This window comes from Cherax quadricarinatus, chromosome 49 (assembly GCF_038502225.1).
Source record: "Cherax quadricarinatus isolate ZL_2023a chromosome 49, ASM3850222v1, whole genome shotgun sequence".
Classification (NCBI taxonomy): Eukaryota; Metazoa; Arthropoda; class Malacostraca; order Decapoda; family Parastacidae; genus Cherax; species Cherax quadricarinatus.
In genome coordinates this window covers 10,217,281-10,236,874 of record NC_091340.1, presented here as the reverse complement: position 1 = coordinate 10,236,874, position 19,594 = coordinate 10,217,281, and the positions used below count along the sequence as shown (strand labels likewise).

The 19,594-nt window shown below is 42.7% G+C and overlaps 1 protein-coding gene across 2 annotated transcripts in view; it reads left to right on the top strand.

The window, feature by feature from the left end:
* The window catches only part of LOC128696998 (macrophage mannose receptor 1), a 291,694-nt gene that overhangs the window by 38,086 nt on the left and 234,014 nt on the right, over positions 1 to 19,594 (top strand). For both annotated transcript variants that reach the window (XM_070095183.1, XM_070095184.1), the window contains exon 11: positions 14,156 to 14,269. In XM_070095183.1, coding sequence (XP_069951284.1) covers positions 14,156 to 14,269 — 114 coding nt within the window. The remainder of the gene's footprint in view (positions 1 to 14,155; positions 14,270 to 19,594) is intronic.

The window sequence follows — 19,594 nt, the reverse complement described above, 5'->3', positions numbered from 1 at the left end:
ATGAGGTTAATCATAGAATTGATGAGGGGAAAAAAGGTGAGTGGTGCGTTGAGGTATATGTGGAGTCAAAAAACGTTATCTATGGAGGCAAAGATGGGAATGTATGAAAGTATAGTAGTACCAACACTCTTATATGGATGTGAAGCTTGGGTGGTAAATGCAGCAGCGAGGAGACTGTTGGAGGCAGTGGATATGTCCAGTCTAAGGGCAATGTGTGGTGTAAATATTATGCAGAAAATTCGGAGTGTGGAAATTAGGAGAAGGTGTGGAGTTAATAAAAGCATTAGTCAGAGGGCAGAAGAGGGGTTGTTGAGGTGGTTTGGTCATTTAGAGAGAATGGCATGGAAAGCATATAAATCTATAGGGGAAGGAAGGAGGGGTAGCGGTCGTCCTCGAAAGGGTTGGAAAGAGGGGGTAAAGGAGGTTTTGTGGGCTAGGGGCTTGGATTTCCAGCAAGCGTGCATGAGCGTGTTAGATAGGAGTGAATGGAGGCGAATGATACTTGGGACCTGACGATCTGTTGGAGTGTGAGCAGGGTAATATTTAGTGAAGGGATTCAGGGAAACCGGTTATGTTCATATAGTCGGACTTGAGTCCTGGAAATGGGAAGTACAATGCCTGCACTTTAAAGGAGGGGTTTGGGATATTGGCAGTTTGGAGGGATATGTTGTGTATCTTTATACGTATATGCTTCTAAGCTGTTGTATTCTGAGCACCTCTGCAAAAGCAGTGATAATGTGTGAGTGTGGTGAAAGTGTTGAATGATGATGAAAGTATTTTCTTTTTGGGGATTTTCTTTCTTTTTTGGGGCACCCTGCCTCGGTGGGAGATGACTGACTTGTTGGGGAAAAAAAAAAAAAAATATATATATATATTATATATATATATATATTATATATATTTTATATTTTTTTTTTTTTTTTTTTTTTCAACAAGTCGGCCGTCTCCCACCGAGGCAGGGTGACCCAAAAAAGAAAGAAAATCCCCAAAAAGAAAATACTTTCATCATCATTCAACACTTTCACCACACTTGCACATTATCACTGTTTTTGCAGAGGTGCTCAGAATACAACAGTCTAGAAGCATACACATATAAAGATACACAACATATCCCTCCAAACTGCCAATATCCCAAACCCCTCCTTTAAAGTGCAGGCATTGTACTTCCCATTTCCAGGACTCAAGTCCGACTATATGAAAATAACCGGTTTCCCTGAATCCCTTCACTAAATATTACCCTGCTCACACTCCAACAGATCGTCAGGTCCCAAGTACCATTCGTCTCCATTCACTCCTATCTAACACGCTCACGCACGCTTGCTGGAAGTCCAAGCCCCTTACCCACAAAACCTCCTTTACCCCCTCTCTCCAACCCTTTCGAGGACGACCCCTACCCCGCCTTCCTTCCCCTATAGATTTATATGCTTTCCATGTCATTCTACTTTGATCCATTCTCTCTAAATGACCAAACCACCTCAACAACCCCTCTTCTGCCCTCTGACTAATACTTTTATTAACTCCACACCTTCTCCTAATTTCCACACTCCGAATTTTCTGCATAATATTTACACCACACATTGCCCTTAAACAGGACATCTCCACTGCCTCCAACCGTCTCCTCGCTGCTGCATTTACCACCCAAGCTTCACACCCATATAAGAGTGTTGGTACTACTATACTTTCATACATTCCCTTCTTTGCCTCCATAGATAACGTTTTTTGACTCCACATATACCTCAACGCACCACTCACCTTTTTTCCCTCATCAATTCTATGATTAACCTCATCCTTCATAAATCCATCCGCCGACACGTCAACTCCCAAGTATCTGAAAACATTCACTTCTTCCATACTCCTCCTCCCCAATTTGATATCCAATTTTTCTTTATCTAAATCATTTGACACCCTCATCACCTTACTCTTTTCTATGTTCACTTTCAACTTTCTACCTTTACACACATTCCCAAACTCATCCACTAACCTTTGCAATTTTTCTTTAGAATCTCCCATAAGCACAGTATCATCAGCAAAAAGTAACTGTGTCAATTCCCATTTTGAATTTGATTCCCCATAATTTAATCCCACCCCTCTCCCAAACACCCTAGCATTTACTTCCTTAACAACCCCATCTATAAATATATTAAACAACCATGGTGACATTACACATCCCTGTCTAAGACCTACTTTTACCGGGAAATAGTCTCCCTCTCTTCTACACACCCTAACCTGAGCCTCACTATCTTCATAAAAACTCTTTACAGCATTTAATAACTTACCACCTATTCCATATACTTGCAACATCTGCCACATTGCTCCTCTATCCACTCTATCATATGCCTTTTCTAAATCCATAAATGCAATAAAAACTTCCCTACCTTTATCTAAATACTGTTCACATATATGCTTCAATGTAAACACTTGATCTACACATCCCCTACCCACTCTGAAACCTCCTTGCTCATCCGCAATCCTACATTCTGTCTTACCTCTAATTCTTTCAATTATAACCCTACCGTACACTTTTCCTGGTATACTCAGTAAGCTTATTCCTCTATAATTTTTACAGTCTCTTTTGTCCCCTTTCCCTTTATATAAAGGGACTATACATGCTCTCCGCCAATCCCTAGGTACCTTCCCCTCTTTCATACATTTATTAAACAAAAGTACCAACCACTCCAACACTATATCCCCCCCTGCTTTTAACATTTCTGTCATGATCCCATCAGTACCAGCTGCTTTACCCCCTTTCATTTTACGTAATGCCTCACGTACCTCCCCCACACTTACATTCTGCTCTTCTTCACTCCTAAAAGATGGTATACCTCCCTGACCAGTGCATGAAATTACTGCCTCTGTTTCTTCCTTAACATTTAAAAGTTCCTCAAAATATTCTCGCCATCTACCTAATACCTCCATCTCCCCATCTACTAACTCCCCTACTCTGTTTTTAACTGACAAATCCATATTTTCCCTTGGCTTTCTTAACTTGTTTAACTCACTCCAAAATTTTTTCTTATTTTCATTAAAATTTCTTGACAGTGCCTCTCCCACTCTATCATCTGCTCTCCTTTTGCACTCTCTCACCACTCTCTTTACCTTTCTTTTACTCTCCATATATTCTGCTCTTCTTATAACACTTCTGCTTTGTAAAAACCTCTCATAAGCTACCTTTTTCTCTTTTATCACACCCTTTACTTCATCATTCCACCAATCACTCCTCTTTCCTCCTGCACCCACCCTCCTATAACCACAAACTTCTGCCCCACATTCTAATACTGCATTTTTAAAACTATTCCAACCCTCTTCAACCCCCCCATTACTCATCTTTGCACTATCCCACCTTTCTGCCAATAGTCGCTTATATCTCGCCCGAACTTCCTCCTCCCTTAGTTTATACACTTTCACCTCCCTCTTACTTGTTGTTGCCACCTTCCTCTTTTCCCATCTACCTCTTACTCTAACTGTAGCTACAACTAAATAATGATCCGATATATCAGTTGCCCCTCTATAAACATGTACATCCTGGAGCCTACCCATCAACCTTTTATCCACCAATACATAATCTAATAAACTACTTTCATTACGTGCTACATCATACCTTGTATATTTATTTATCCTCTTTTTCATAAAATATGTATTACTTATTACCAAATTTCTTTCTACACATAGCTCAATTAAAGGCTCCCCATTTACATTTACCCCTGGCACCCCAAATTTACCTACTACTCCCTCCATAACATTTTTACCCACTTTAGCATTGAAATCCCCAACCACCATTACTCTCACACTTGATTCAAAACTCCCCACGCATTCACTCAACATTTCCCAAAATCTCTCTCTCTCCTCTACACTTCTCTCTTCTCCAGGTGCATACACGCTTATTATAACCCACTTTTCACATCCAATCTTTATTTTACTCCACATAATCCTTGAATTAATACATTTATAGTCCCTCTTTTCCTGCCATAGCTTATCCTTCAACATTATTGCTACTCCTTCTTTAGCTCTAACTCTATTTGAAACCCCTGACCTAATCCCATTTATTCCTCTCCACTGAAACTCTCCCACCCCCTTCAGCTTTGTTTCACTTAAAGCCAGGACATCCAGCTTCTTCTCATTCATAACATCCACAATCATCTCTTTCTTATCATCTGCACAACATCCACGCACATTCAGACTTCCCACAATAAGTTCACAGTAAATATGTGATATCACAATATGCAGAACAACCACTATGAAAAAAAAAATAATGAAATTCTAAGCCCTTTTGTGATTTCTCACATTATCAAGGAACTGTAAAAATAGAAGACATCAGGTTGCCAGAAATACCGCGGCATGATAGTGGTTTTCTTTGTATTTAACAAATCAAAATTGTAATTACACATTGTAACCTTTGCAAAGAAATAAAATCTTTTATCTTTAATCTTTTTTTTTAATTATAAATCAGAAAGGCATATAAGGAGGAGACTACACCTCGCAGTCACCTTACAACACCTGACTTTTTATGATGATGTAGGTAGTCAGTGATCTGTCAAACTCAGCATATATTCTACCCTAGCAGATCCATGGTCGAGAGAAATATAATAGAATCAGATTTTATGGAAAATTTTATATGGGGTTACCTGTATGTACCTCAACATTACATTCATACACGTAATCTCATTGGGAGGCGACAAACATATATTGTTTACAGTAGTTACCCCGTGTAGACATGTGAGAAAACTTATCCACCCCTGGTCACTGCAGGTGGCTCCTTCGACCTCACAATCTTTCCCATATCTATCCGAGACCAGTATGAAGTGGATAGCACCCACAAGTACGGCGCTACTACTTAATTGTGGACTGTATAGATTATATTGGTTTGACTGAATGAAAGGGGGGAGTAGGTCACACACATATATATATCCATCAAAGTAAAGCACTTGTATATAATAACACCACTTACCAGGTATTCTCTGGTAGTCACTTGATCTAGCTGGATCACCCACAACCCATCCAATTACAACATACCTAACTGGCCAGTATCAGTTTGCTTTAACTAGAAGGGTTACTTAACTGTGGGTGATTGATGCTCATTATTTCCTCCATTCGCCATCTCATTTCGATGTCCTACTACACTGATACAGTTCTTATTTCAGCAGGACGAAGTATCCGTTGGTTTGTCCCGGTTTTGAAATTGTGACTCCATAAACTCCACTATCCTCGGGACAGGAGCCACGAGGTTAACAGATGCTCACTCAGAGAACGGCGACTCATTTCACTTCGCACATTCTCATAACTTAGTGTTATTATCACTGATTACTTCACAGCCCACCATATGGTTTAACGTTTCATAACTATTATGCACATTAGAGGTCACTCCATTAAGATCTGAGACCGATGAGTGATGATTAAATCACAGGTATTTTCCCCTGAACACACTCCATGGCGTCATGCCAGTTCACCGTGCTTACCATTATCCACTAATTTTACCACTTTATTACGATGGTCCCGTAACTCACATCCTCTCACTCTTCACCAGGAACAGTTACGACACTTCCTATTATGAAGTGAGGCCTTTATTAATCCTTAGGCCGCCGTGGACGCCAATTTCCTGGTCCCATTTTTTCCCAGCCTCTTAACTCCATTCAAAACACACTTGCTTTCTCTCCCCTCCGCTCATCCGCGCAGGCGCAGAGCTTCCCTCTCGGTTCTCTTCCATTTTCAAATACATTTTTTGACCCGTAGCAACACATTAAACACCTATTAGGCACTATAGCTTCGGAAAATTAAAATATTTTCCACAAATTTCATAAAAAAATTAGTTTTAGAAATAATATGAATATTGCTTTTGGATTATACAAATTGGATTCATTTATAAATAATAAAGTTTGGGAAAGATTTAAGATACATTAGACAAGGTAAAATCTTATAGATTGGGTAGAATATAAGCTGTGTTTGACAGATCACTGACTACCTATGGTAAGGCACCTAAATTACTGGGAATGGTTGAAGGTCCTTGATCTGTATTCCCTGGAATGCAGGCAAGAGAGAGACATGATAATATACACTTGGAGCGTCCTGGTGGGATTAGTACCAAACCTACACGAAAATCACTTCTTATGAAAGCAAAAGACTCGGCAGGAGATGCAACATTCCCCCGATGAAAAGCAGGGGCACCATGAGTACATTAAGAACATAAGAAAGGAGGAACACTGCAGGAGGCCTGCTGGCCCATACTAGGCAGGTCCTTTACAATTCATCCCACTAACAAAACATTTGCCCAACCTAATTTTCAGTGCCACCCAAGAAATAAGCTCTGATGTGAAAGTCCCACTCAAATCCAACCCCTCACACTCATGTACTTATCCAACCTAGATTTGAAACTACCCAAAGTCCCAGCCTCAATAACCCAACTAGGTAGACTGTTCCACTCATCAACTACCCTATTTCCAAACCAATACTTTCCTATGTCCTTTCTAAATCTAAACTTATCTAATTTAAATCCATTACTGCGGGTTCTCTCTTGGAGAGACATCCTCAAGACCTTATTAATATCCCCTTTATTAATACCTATCTTCCACTTATACACTTCGATCAGGTCTCCCCTCATTCTTCGTCTAACAAGTGAATGTAACTTAAGAGTCTTCAATCTTTCTTCATAAGGAAGATTTCTAATGCTATGTATTAATTTAGTCATCCTACGCTGAATGTTTTCTAACGAATTTATGTCCATTTTGTAATACGGAGACCAGAACTGAGCTGCATAATCTAGGTGAGGCCTTACTAATGATGTATAAAGCTGCAGTATGACCTCTGGACTTCTGTTGCTTACACTTCTTGATATAAATCCCAGTAATCTATTTGCCTTATTACGTACACTTAGGCATTGCTGTCTTGGTTTAAGGTTGCTGCTCACCATAACCCCCAAGTCCTTTTCGCAATCTGTATGGCTAAGTTCTACATCATTTAACTTATAAGTACTAGGGTTATGGGCACTCCCAAGCTTCAGAACCTTGCATTTATCTACATTGAACTGCATCTGCCACTTTTCTGACCAAGAATAGAGTTTGTTTAAATCCTCCTGAAGTTCCATAACATCTACGTTTGAATCAATTATCCTACCTATCTTTGTGTCATCGGCGAATTTGCTCATATCACTAGTAATTCCCTCATCAAGATCATTGATATATATTATAAACAACAACGGGCCCAAGACTGATCCCTGTGGAACGCCACTTGTTACAGATCCCCACTCGGATTTAACCCCATTTATGGACACACTCTGCTTCCTGTCAGTGAGCCATGACTCGATCCACGAGAGCACTTTTCCCCCAATGCCATGAGCTGCCACTTTCTATAACAGTCTATGGTGTGGAACTCTATCAAAAGCCTTACTAAAATCTAAGTAAATAATATCAAATTCTTTATTGTGGTCAACAGCCTCAAAAGCTTTACTGAAGAAAGTTAATAAATTAGTTAGACAAGACCGGCCTCTTGTGAATCCATGCTGAGTATCATTAATCAAGCTATGCTTATCGAGATGGCTTCTTATAATCTCAGCTATAATTGACTCTAGTAATTTGCCTACAATTGAGGTCAGGCTTATTGGGCGGTAATTTGACGGTAACGACTTGTCCCCTGTTTTAAAAATAGGAGTTACATTAGCCATCTTCCACATATCAGACACTACACCTGTTTGAAGAGATAAATTAAAAATATTAGTTAATGGTTCACAGAGTTCCATTTTGCATTCCTTAAGAACCCTTGAAAAAACCTCATCAGGACCCGGCGACTTATTTTGCTTCAGTCTGTCTATCTGCTTCACAACCATCTCACTAGTGACTGTGATGTTACATAATTTATCTTCTTCTAGCCCACTGTAAAAATTAATTACTGGAATATTGTTAGTATCTTCCTGTGTAAAAACTGAGAGAAAATAATTATTTAAAATCAAGCACATTTCATTCTCTTTGTCAGTAAGGTGCCCATAGTTATTTTTAAGGGGACCTATCTTATCTCTAACTTTTGTTCTATAGACCTGGAAAAAACTTTTTGGGTTAGTTTTAGAATCCCTAGCAACTTTAATTTCATAGTCCCTTTTAGCTTTTCTTATCCCCTTTTTAATGTCCCTCTTAATGTCAATATACTGATTCATAAGATGACCCTCACCTCTTTTGATACGCCTATAAATTCCTTTCTTATGCCCTAGTAGATATTTGAGCCTATTATTCATCCATTTTGGGTCATTTCTATTTGATCTAATTTCTTTATATGGGATAAATGCTCTTTGAGCAGCATGTATAGTGTTCAGAAAACTGTCATATTGATAGCTCTCTTCGTTACCCCAGTCAACAGATGATAAGTGTTCTCTAAGCCCATCGTAATCTGCTAAGCGAAAATCTGGGACTGTTACTGAGTTATCGCTACTATCGTACTTCCATTCAATGCTAAATGTAATTGATTTGTGGTCGCTAGCACCCAGTTCCTCTGAAATTTCTAAATTATTAACAAGGGATTCATTGTTTGCCATAACTAAGTCAAGCAGGTTATTTCCCCTTGTAGGTTCTGTCACAAACTGCTTCAAAAAACAATCCTGAAATACTTCTAAGAAGTCGTATGATTCTAAATTCCCAGTCAAGAAATTCCAATAAACATGACTAAAGTTAAAGTCTCCTAGAATTACTACATTATCGTGCCTTGTGGCCTTAACAATTTCCTCCCATAGTAGTTTCCCTTGGTCCCTATCTAAGTTTGGGGGACAGTATATCACTCCTAAAATCAGTTTTTCATGCCCCTCTGAAAATTCTATCCAAACAGACTCCGTATGTGTTACTTCAGACTTAATACCCGTTTTTATGCAACAGTTCAAACGATCTCGGACATACAGTGGACCCCCGGTTAACGATATTTTTTCACTCCAGAAGTATATTCAGGTGCCAGTACTGACCGAATTTGTTCCCATAAGAAATATTGTGAAGTAGATTAGTCCATTTCAGACCCCCAAACATACACGTACAAACGCACTTACATAAATACACTTACATAATTGGTCGCATTCGGAGGTAATCGTTATGCGGGGGTCCACTGTACAATGACACCCCACCCCCCCTCCCAATACTTCTATCTTCTTGGAACAGTTTAAAACCCTGAATATGACATTCCGCAGGCATGTCCCGACTTTTTGAATTAAACCACGTCTCAGTTAAGGCAAATACATCAATGTTACCTACACTAGCAACTAATCTCAACTCGTCCATCTTATTCCTAGCACTACGGCAATTAGCATAATAAACATTGAAAGACTCTCCTTTCTCTTTACCCTTCCTGCTCATTTCTATTTTTCTACTAAGCCTATTACTGTCCTTATCACCCAAGGTCCCTGGCTTTTCAATATCTATCTCGTTCTTATTATTACTAGTTCCCCTAGAACTCGTAATATTACTACACTGGGACTTCACTGTTTTCCTGCCAAAACCCATACCACTAACTGTTCCTAGTTTAAAGTCCTAACTACTCCCTCCACTGCAGTTGCCAGTGCTCCCACCCCACACCTAGATAAGTGAACCCCATCCCTAGCATACATGTCATTTCTGCCATAGAAGAGGTCCCAGCTGCCTCCCAACATACATATTGGGGATTACCAATAGACCCCTGGCACTGGACAGGCACCTAAAGTCAGTACCTGACCAACCGGGCTGTGGTTCATACGCCAGCTTGTGTGAGGCTAGCAGTAACAGCCTGGCTGATCAGACCCTGATCCACCATGAGGCCTAGTCTCAGACCGGGCTGCGGGGGCGTTGACCCCCGAAACCCGCTCTAGGTAAACTACCTACCAACATCATCATTAAAAGGTCAGGTGTTGTAGGGTGACCGCGAGGTGTAGTCTCGTCCTTATAAGCCTTTCTGTTGATCTTTTATTTTTACAGCTTTTTGATAATGTAAGAAATCACGAAAGTGCTTGGAATTTCACTATTTTTTCACAGTAGTTGTGTGTGTGTGTGTGTGTGTGTGTGTGTGTGTGTGTGTGTGTACTCACCTAGTTGTACTCACCTAGTTGTACTCACCTAGTTGAAGTTGCAGGGGTCGAGTCCTAGATCCTGGCCCCGCCTCTTCACTGGTTGCTACTGGGTCACTCTCCTTGAACCATGAGCTCTATCATACCGGTGTGTGTGTGTGTGTGTGTGTGTGTGTGTGTGTGTGTGTGTACTCACCTAGTTATACTCACCTAGTTGAAGTTTTAGGGGTCGAGTCCTAGATCCTGGCCCCGCCTCTTCACTGGTTGCTACTGGGTCACTCTCCTTGAACCATGAGCTTTATCATACCTGTGTGTGTGTGTGTGTGTGTGTGTGTGTGTGTGTGTGTGTGTGTGTGTGTGTGTGTGTGTGTGTGTGTGTGTGTGTGTGTGTGTGTGCTCACCTAGATCTCACCTAGTTTTGGTTGCAGGGGTCGATTCACAACTCCTGGGCCCGCCTCTTCACTGGCCGCTGTTAGGTCACTCTTCCTGCTCCATGAGCTTTATCATACCTCTTCTTAAAGCTATGAATGGATTTTGCCTCCTCTACATCACTGCCCAGACTATTCCACCTCTCAACAACTCTGTGACTGAAGGAATACTTCCTAACATCCCTGTGATTCATTTGAGTCTTCAATTTCCAACTGTGACCCCTTGTTGCTGTGTCCCATCTCTGGAACATCCTGTCTCTGTCCACCTTGTATTCAGTATTTTGTATGTCGTGTGTGTACTCAGTTGTGGTTGCAGGGGTAGATTCACAGCTCCTGGCCCCTGTCATAGAACTCAAGGAGGTTTGTGACACAGGATTTCCTATCCCTGAAATCGTGCTGGTTGTCGTTGATAATCTCATTCCTTTCCAGGTGCTCCACCACTCTTCTGATAATCTTCTCCATGACTTTGTATATTATATATGTCAGTGATATTGGTCTCTAGTTTAGTGCTGTGTGTCTGTCCCCTTTCTTAAAAATTACGATTGCATTTGCTGTCTTCAATAACTCAGGGAGCTGCCCTGTTTCAATAGATGTGTTGAAGATTGTTGTTAAGGGTACACAGAGTGCCTCTGCTCCCTCTCTGAAGAACCCACGGAAAGATGTTATCCGGCCCCATCGCTTTACCTGGAGTTTACCTGGAGAGGGTTTCTGGGGTCAACGCCCCTGCAACTCGGTCTGAGACCAGGTCTCATGGTGGATCAGGGTCTGATCAACCAGGCTGTTACTGCTGGCTGCACGCACACTGATGTACGAACCACAGCCCAGTTGGTCAGGTACTGACTTTAGGTGCCTGTCCAGCCTTCCTTTGAGGTATCTAGCCTGCCTTTGAGGTATCTAGCTCACTTAGCAGCCTCCTCACCTCTTCCTTGGTTGTATGTATTGTGTCTAGGACTTGGTGGTGTACCTCACCCCTATGTGTTTCAGGAGTCCTTTCTCTCTCCACTATGAATACTTCTTTAGATCTCATCCCCTCAAGGGAGGTTCCTTGATGCTGGTGAGGGGCTCTTGATCTAAGGAATTGGATCTGTGCTCCAGTTCCCTGAATTGAGCATGAATACCTTCCATCCACTCCCCCTACAAAATAATCACGGGGGAGCGCTAAAGCCGTAGGGACTATACATCACCCCCTACAGGTGCTGTATAATCCCTACAGGTTTAGTGCTCCCCCATGATCATAATAATTTAAACCTCATCTTGAGCTCCTCACATACTTCTTGGTCATTTCTTGTGATCTCGCCTCCTTTCCTCAGCCTGATTACCTGGTCCTTGACTATTGTTTTCCTCCTGATGTGACTGTACAACAGCTTTGGGTCAGACTTGGCTCACTGCTGTGTCATTTTCGTATTGTCGGTGGGCCTCCCTCCTTACCTGTGCATATTCATTCTTGGCTCTTTAATTGCTGTCCTTATTCTCCTGGTTCCTTTGCCTCCTATACTTCTTACATCCCATAGCGCATTTAGTTTTGGCCTCTTTACACCTCTTGGTGAAATATAAACACATATGCAGTATAATGTGATCCTTTATTGACTACGTTTTGCCCACACAGTGGGCTTTTTCAAGTCACAAACAGATCTACCTGGGGTGGAAGGGACGCGAGTATTTATAGTCAGGTTCAGAATGCTGAGGTCAGGTGGAGAATGCTGCATCTGATGATGTACCGAGTGGGGTTATAGAGTCTAAAATCTTGGGTAGCTTGGAAAGGAGGTTGGATAAGTTTGTGAGCAGACCTTCTACAGTGTTCTTCCATTCCTGTGTTCTTATGTGGGATAGCGATGAAGAAGTTTCTTGGCAAGTGGTTCAGCTATGTTATAGAAGCCACTATTCTGGTTGAAGTTGTCGGATATAGAAATAAGTGATGATTCCAGGATTCTTCGGTATTGAGTGTTGTCTTCTGTGGCGATAAGTCTCGAGTTTCTGTAGTTTATCAAGTGGTTGTGTGAATTACGGTGTTGTACACAGGCATTCCTTGTGTCGTCAGACCTGCTTGCGTACTGGTGTTCTGAAATACGTGTTTGGAGGTCCCTTGATGTTTCGCCCACGTATAATTTGTTGCAGTCATTACAAGGGATTATGTATACCCCTGCAGAGGGTGGAAGCTTGTCCTGTCTATCACTGGTAATGTCAAGGGACCTCCAAACATGTATTTCAGAACACCAGTACGCAAGCAGGTCTGACGACACAAGGAATGCCTGTGTACAACACCGTAATTCACACAACCACTTGATAAACTACAGAAACTCGAGACTTATCGCCACAGAAGACAACACTCAATACCGAAGAATCCTGGAATCATCACTTATTTCTATATCCGACAACTTCAACCAGAATAGTGGCTTCTATAACATAGCTGAACCACTTGCCAAGAAACTTCTTCATCGCTATCCCACATAAGAACACAGGAATGGAAGAACACTGTAGAAGGTCTGCTCACAAACTTATCCAACCTCCTTTCCAAGCTACCCAAGATTTTAGACTCTATAACCCCACTCGGTACATCATCAGATGCAGCATTCTCCACCTGACCTCAGCATTCTGAACCTGACTATAAATACTCGCGTCCCTTCCACCCCAGGTAGATCTGTTTGTGACTTGAAAAAGCCCACTGTGTGGGCGAAACATAGTCAATAAAGGATCACATTATACTGCATATGTGTTTATATTTCCATTGTGTCGGTATTTTATACCATTTATTTCCACCTCTTGGTGAACCAAGGGCTCATTCTGGGCTCCTCATTATTTCTGTTGCCCTTGGATGCAAATCTCTCCTCAGCTTCCTTGCATATTTTTGTCACACATTCCATCATCTCATTTACTGATTTCCCTGCCAGTTCGCTCTCCCACTGAACCTAGTGCAGGAAGTCCTTCAAGCCTGTGTAGTCCCCTCTCTTGTAATTTGGCTTCTTATGCTCTGCCTTTCTTGCTTCTCTATCCACTAGTAACTCTATGTATTCGAAGCTCAGAACCACATGATCACTAGCTCTGAGGGGCCTTTCATATGTGATGTCCTCAATATCTGCACTACTTAAGGTGAATACTAGGTCTGGTCTTGCTGGTTCATCTTCTCCTCTCCCTCTGGTAGCGTCCCTAACGTGCTGATGCATGAGGTTTTCCAGTACCACCTCCAACATCTTGACCCTCCACGTTTCTGAGCCCCCATGTGCTCCAGGCTTTCCCAGTCGATTTCTTTGTGATTGAAGTCGCCCACAACCAGTAGCTTTGCTCTGCCCATATTGGGCCCTTCTGGCCAGTTCAGACAGTTTGTCAACCATTGCTCTGTTACTCAAATCATATTTTTGTCTTGGCCTCCTGCTATTCTGGTTAGTTAAGTAGATACCATATTGTCGTAGGCACATGTCGATTAGACACTAGGCCTGTTGTATATGCGTGTGTGAGAGTGAGTGAGTGAGTGAGTGAGTGAGTGAGTGAGTGAGTGAGTGTGAGTGTGTGTGTGTGTGTGTGTGTGTGTGTGTGTGTGTGTGTGTGTGTGTGTGTGTGTGTGTGTGTGGACTAAAAAATCACCAATTTTTAAATAAATATTTTCCATTAATTAAAAGAAAATGCACTTACAATTGTTGAACTTGAAAAAAAATTCTCACATATAATGACCTCTGTACCAATAGATTTTGTGTCAGGCAACAGTTCCTTTTAATACTAGAACACTTTTGTACAGAGTCTGACCTGACCACACCGATATCTTCGTGGGTGCCAACTGACTGTCATATCCCAAGGCACTATGCCTGCGAGGTGCCAGCCGGCCAGCCTGTCATCTTGATCCCTCCGTCCAGTAAGTAGTTCAACTCTACCTCAATGCTAGAATGTTCGCCACACAACTGAAAGCCCCCGAGTTAGATATAAGGGGCAAGATGTATAGAGAAGTTTCCTTACACCAGCTGAAGCTCTCCTAGTCGCCTCACACCTTGAGTGTATTAATTGTAGATTTCCAGAATAAATCTAGGTCCAGTGGCTCGGTAGGCAACGCAATCGCCTCACATACTGAGTGTCCGTGGTTCAGTTTCTGGCATGTGTGAAAATGTTGATCATGTTTCCTTGCACCTGATGTCCCTGTTCACTTAGCAAAAAGGAAGTACTTGGATATTAGTTGACTAGTGTGGGTTGCATGCTGGTGACAAAATTGAAGGACCACAATAGAAATAAGACAGTCCTTGATGCCTCACTGGCTTAAAGTTATTCTGGGTAGCTAACCCTCCCCCGGGTTAAAAATCCGAACAAATCTCATTCTTTCTTTCAACACACCGGCCGTAACCCACCGAGGCAGGGTGGCCCAAAAGGAAAAACGAAAGTTTCTCCTTTTTCATTTAGTAATATATACAGGAGAAGGGGTTACTAGCCCCTAGCTCCCGGCATTTTAGTTGCCTCTTACAACACGCATGGCTTATGGAGGAAGAATTCTGTTCCACTTCCCCATGGAGGTAAGAGGAAATAAACAAGAACAAGAACTAGAAAGAAAATAGAAGAAAACCCAGAGGGGTGTGTATATATATGCTTGTACATGTATGTGTAGTGTGACCTAAGTGTAAGTAGAAGTAGCAAGATGTACCTGAAATCTTGCATGTGTATGAGACAGAAAAAAAAGACACCAGCAATCCTACCATCATGTAAAACCATTACAGGCTTCCGTTTTACACTCACTTGGCAGGACGGTAGTACCTCCCTGGGCGGTTGCTGTCTACCAGCCTACTACCACAGGATGGTAGTACCTCCCTGGGTGATTGCTGTTTGCCAACCTACTGCCACAGGACGGTAGTACCTCCCTGGGCGGTTGCTGTCTACCAACCTACTACCACAGGACGGTAGTACCTCCCTGGGCAGTTACTGTCTACCAACCTACTACCACAGGATGGTAGTACCTCCCTGGGCAGTTACTGTCTACCAACCTACTACCACAGGACAGTAGTACCTCCCTGGGCAGTTACTGTCTACCAACCTACTACCACAGGATGGTAGTACCTCCCTGGGTGGTTGCTGTCTACCAACCTACTACCACAGGATGGTAGTACCTCCCTGGGCAGTTACTGTCTACCAACCTACTACCACAGGACGGTAGTACCTCCCTGGGTGGTTGCTGTCTACCAGCCTACTACCACAGGACAGTAGTACCTCCCTTGGTGGTTGCTGTCTACCAACCTACTACCACAGGACAGTAGTACCTCCCTGGGCAGTTGCTGTCTACCAACCTACTACCACAGGACAGTAGTACCTCCCTGGGTGGTTGCTGTCTACCAACCTACTACCACAGGACAGTAGTACCTCCCTGGGTGGTTGCTGTCTACCAACCTACTACCACAGGACAGTAGTACCTCCCTGGGTGGTTGCTGTCTACCAACCTACTACCACAGGACAGTAGTACCTCCCTGGGCAGTTGCTGTCTACCAACCTACTACCACAGGACAGTAGTACCTCCCTGGGTGGTTGCTGTCTACCAACCTACTACCACAGGACAGTAGTACCTCCCTGGGTGGTTGCTGTCTACCAACCTACTACCACAGGACAGTAGTACCTCCCTGGGTGGTTGCTGTCTACCAACCTACTACCACAGGACAGTAGTACCTCCCTGGGTGGTTGCTGTCTACCAACCTACTACCACAGGACAGTAGTACCTCCCTGGGTGGTTGCTGTCTACCAACCTACTACCACAGGACAGTAGTACCTCCCTGGGTGGTTGCTGTCTACCAACCTACTACCACAGGACAGTAGTACCTCTCTGGGTGGTTGCTGTCTACCAACCTACTACCACAGGACAGTAGTGCCTCCCTGGGTGGTTGCTGTCTACCAACCTACAACCACAGGATTAATCCATTTCATACCTCCAAAAATACACTTACAAAAGCACTTATATAAATCTTTCTTCTTTCAACACACCGGCCGTATCCCACCGAGGCGGGGTGGCCCAAAAGGAAAAACGAAAGTTTCTCCTTTTACATTTAGTAATATATACAGGAGAAGAGGTTACTAGCCCCTTGCTCCCGGCATTTTAGTTGCCTCTTACAACACGCATGGCTTACGGAGGAAGAATTCTGTTCCACTTCCCCATGGAGATAAGAGGAAATAAACAAGAATAAGAACTAGAAAGAAAATAGAAGAAAACCCAGAGGGGTGTGTATATATGTGCTTGTACATGTATGTGTAGTGTGACCTAAGTGTAAGTAGAAGTAACAAGACGTACCTGAAATCTTGCATGTTCATGAGACAGAAAAAAGGACACCAGCAATCCTACCATCATGTAAAACAATTACAGGCTTTCGTTTTACACTCACTTGGCAGGACAGTAGTACCTCCCTGGGCAGTTGCTGTCTACCAACCTACTACCACAGGACAGTAGTACCTCCCTGGGTGGTTGCTGTCTACCAACCTACTACCACAGGACAGTAGTACCTCCCTGGGTGGTTGCTGTCTACCAACCTACTACCACAGGACAGTAGTACCTCCCTGGGTGGTTGCTGTCTACCAACCTACTACCACAGGACAGTAGTACCTCCCTAGGCAGTTGCTGTTTACCAACCTACTACCACAGGACAGTAGTACCTCCCTGGGTGGTTGCTGTCTACCAACCTACTACCACAGGACGGTAGTACCTCCCTGGGTGGTTGCTGTCTACCAACCTACTACCACAGGACAGTAGTACCTCCCTGGGTGGTTGCTGTCTACCAACCTACTACCACAGGACAGTAGTACCTCCCTGGGTGGTTGCTGTCTACCAACCTACTACCACAGGACAGTAGTACCTCCCTGGGTGGTTGCTGTCTACCAACCTACTACCACAGGACAGTAGTACCTCCCTGGGTGGTTGCTGTCTACCAACCTACTACCACAGGACAGTAGTACCTCTCTGGGTGGTTGCTGTCTACCAACCTACTACCACAGGACAGTAGTACCTCCCTGGGTGGTTGCTGTCTACCAACCTACTACCACAGGATTAATCCATTTCATACCTCCAAAAATACACTTACAAAAGCACTTATATAAATACACTTACATAATTGTTCGAGTTTTGAGGTGTTCGTATCCCGAGGTACCACTGTACTCTATTAGTTCATGCTCTATGGCTTTAGTAAGTTTGGTAGAGAAGAATTACAGTTTTGATTATTAACCTAAGGTGGACACAGTGGAATGATTAAGGTGTCGTGTAGCTCAATCGCTAGCGCACTTAGCTCACACACTGAGGTCTGGAGATCGAATCCCTGGTATGGCTGGAAAACATTAGGACGTGTTACCTTAAGATATCTGATGTCTGTGTTCACCCATCAGTATAAAATAGGTACCTGGGTGTAAGTTGACTGGTGTGGGTTGCATCCTAGGACAAAACTGACCTAATTTGCCTGAAATACTTTGCATAACAAGTTGCTTTCTATATAGTAGTATGTTATTGATGTCAGCTATGGTCTGTATACCTTGTACATGTACTTGTAGAAATAAAGATATTTTTATTATTATTACCTGGAGTATACCTGAAGAGGGTTCCAGGGGTCAGTGCCCCTGTGACCTGGTCATGGTGAATCAGGGCCTAATCAACCAGGCTGCTACTGTTGGCTGCATGCAACCTGACTTACGAACCACAGCCCGGCTGGTCAGGTACTGACTTTAGGTGCCTGTCCAGCGCTTTCTTGAAGACAGCCAGGGTTCTATTGGTAATTCCCTTCATGTATGCTGGGAGGCAGTTGAATGGTCTTGGGCCCCTGACACTTTTTGTGTTGTCTTTTATCGTGCTAGTGGCACCCCTGCTTTTCATTGAGGGAATGTTGCATTGTCTGCCGAGTCTTTTGATTTTATAGGGAGTGATTTTCGTGTGTAAGTTTGGTACTAATCCCTCTAGAATTTTTCCAAGTGTATATAATCGTGATCTCTCCCGCCTGCATTCTAGGAAGTACAGGTTTAGGAGCTTCAAACATTCCCAGTAACTGGGGTGTTTTATCGAAGTTATGTGTGCGTGAAAGTTCTCTGTACATTTTTTAGGTCAGCAATTTCACCTGCCTTGAAAGGTGCTGTTAGTGTGCAGCAATATTCCATCCTAAATAGAACAAGCGACCTGAAGAGTGTCATCATGGGCTTGGCATCCCTAGTTTTGAAGGTTCTCATTATCCATTCTGTCATTTTTCTAGCAGATGCGATTAATAATGTTATGGTCTTTGAAGGTGAAATCTTCTAACATGATCACTCCCAGGTCTTTTACATTAGTATTTCACTCTGTTGTGTGGTTGGAATTTGTTTTATACTCCGATGTAGTTTTAATTTCCTCACGTTTTCCATATCAGAGTAATTGAAATCTCTCTTCATTGAATTTCATATTGTTTTCTGCGGCCCATTTAAAGATTTAGTTGATGTCCGCCTGGAGTCTAGCAGTGTCTTCAGTGGAGGACACTGTCATGCAAATTTGGGTGTCATCTGAGAGGATTACAGATATTGTTTTACCTAGGCTCATGATATTGAGCAAATGCACGTAATGTTTTTACATATTTATTTGTGATGGGCTAGAATAGATTAAGGAGATAAGGTGTTTTCTAACTGTAGTTTTAAAAATGCTAGCTGACCCAGAGTAATCTCCCTTATGTATGCCTCCCAGCATACATAAGGGGGATTACCAACAGACCCCTGGCAGTCTTCAAGCTGGCACTGGACAAGCACCTAAAGTCGGTACCTGACCAGTTGGGCTGGTCAGGTACCGACTTTAGGTGCCTTTAGGTGCCTATGTTTGAGAAGTCATTTATCTTGTTAGCTGTATCAATAGGCTGGAGTTTCGGTTTATTTATTTAATTAGTAAAATATTACTAGTTCTGTTCGCTTTGTGGGTGCCTAGGATCTGAGAAAGTGTCTTCCAGGTTGTTTTAATATCTCCTCTTGTTACAGTGAATCTGTTAGAATTAAGGAACTCTTGTTCGTTTATCTTTCATGGTCCAGCTTGAGGCAACAAATCTTCCCCATACATCGGGAAGCTGGTCTCGATACTGCTGTCTGTGGACCTGATAAACCCAACAAACAAACAAATACTGCCTGGGCTGACCTAGATTATTAACCCTCTTTTGGTCTTATTCACAAGATGTTTTACAAGATTAAATGAAGTGGTAACTAGTTAAGGTCAAGCTACTCCTCGCCA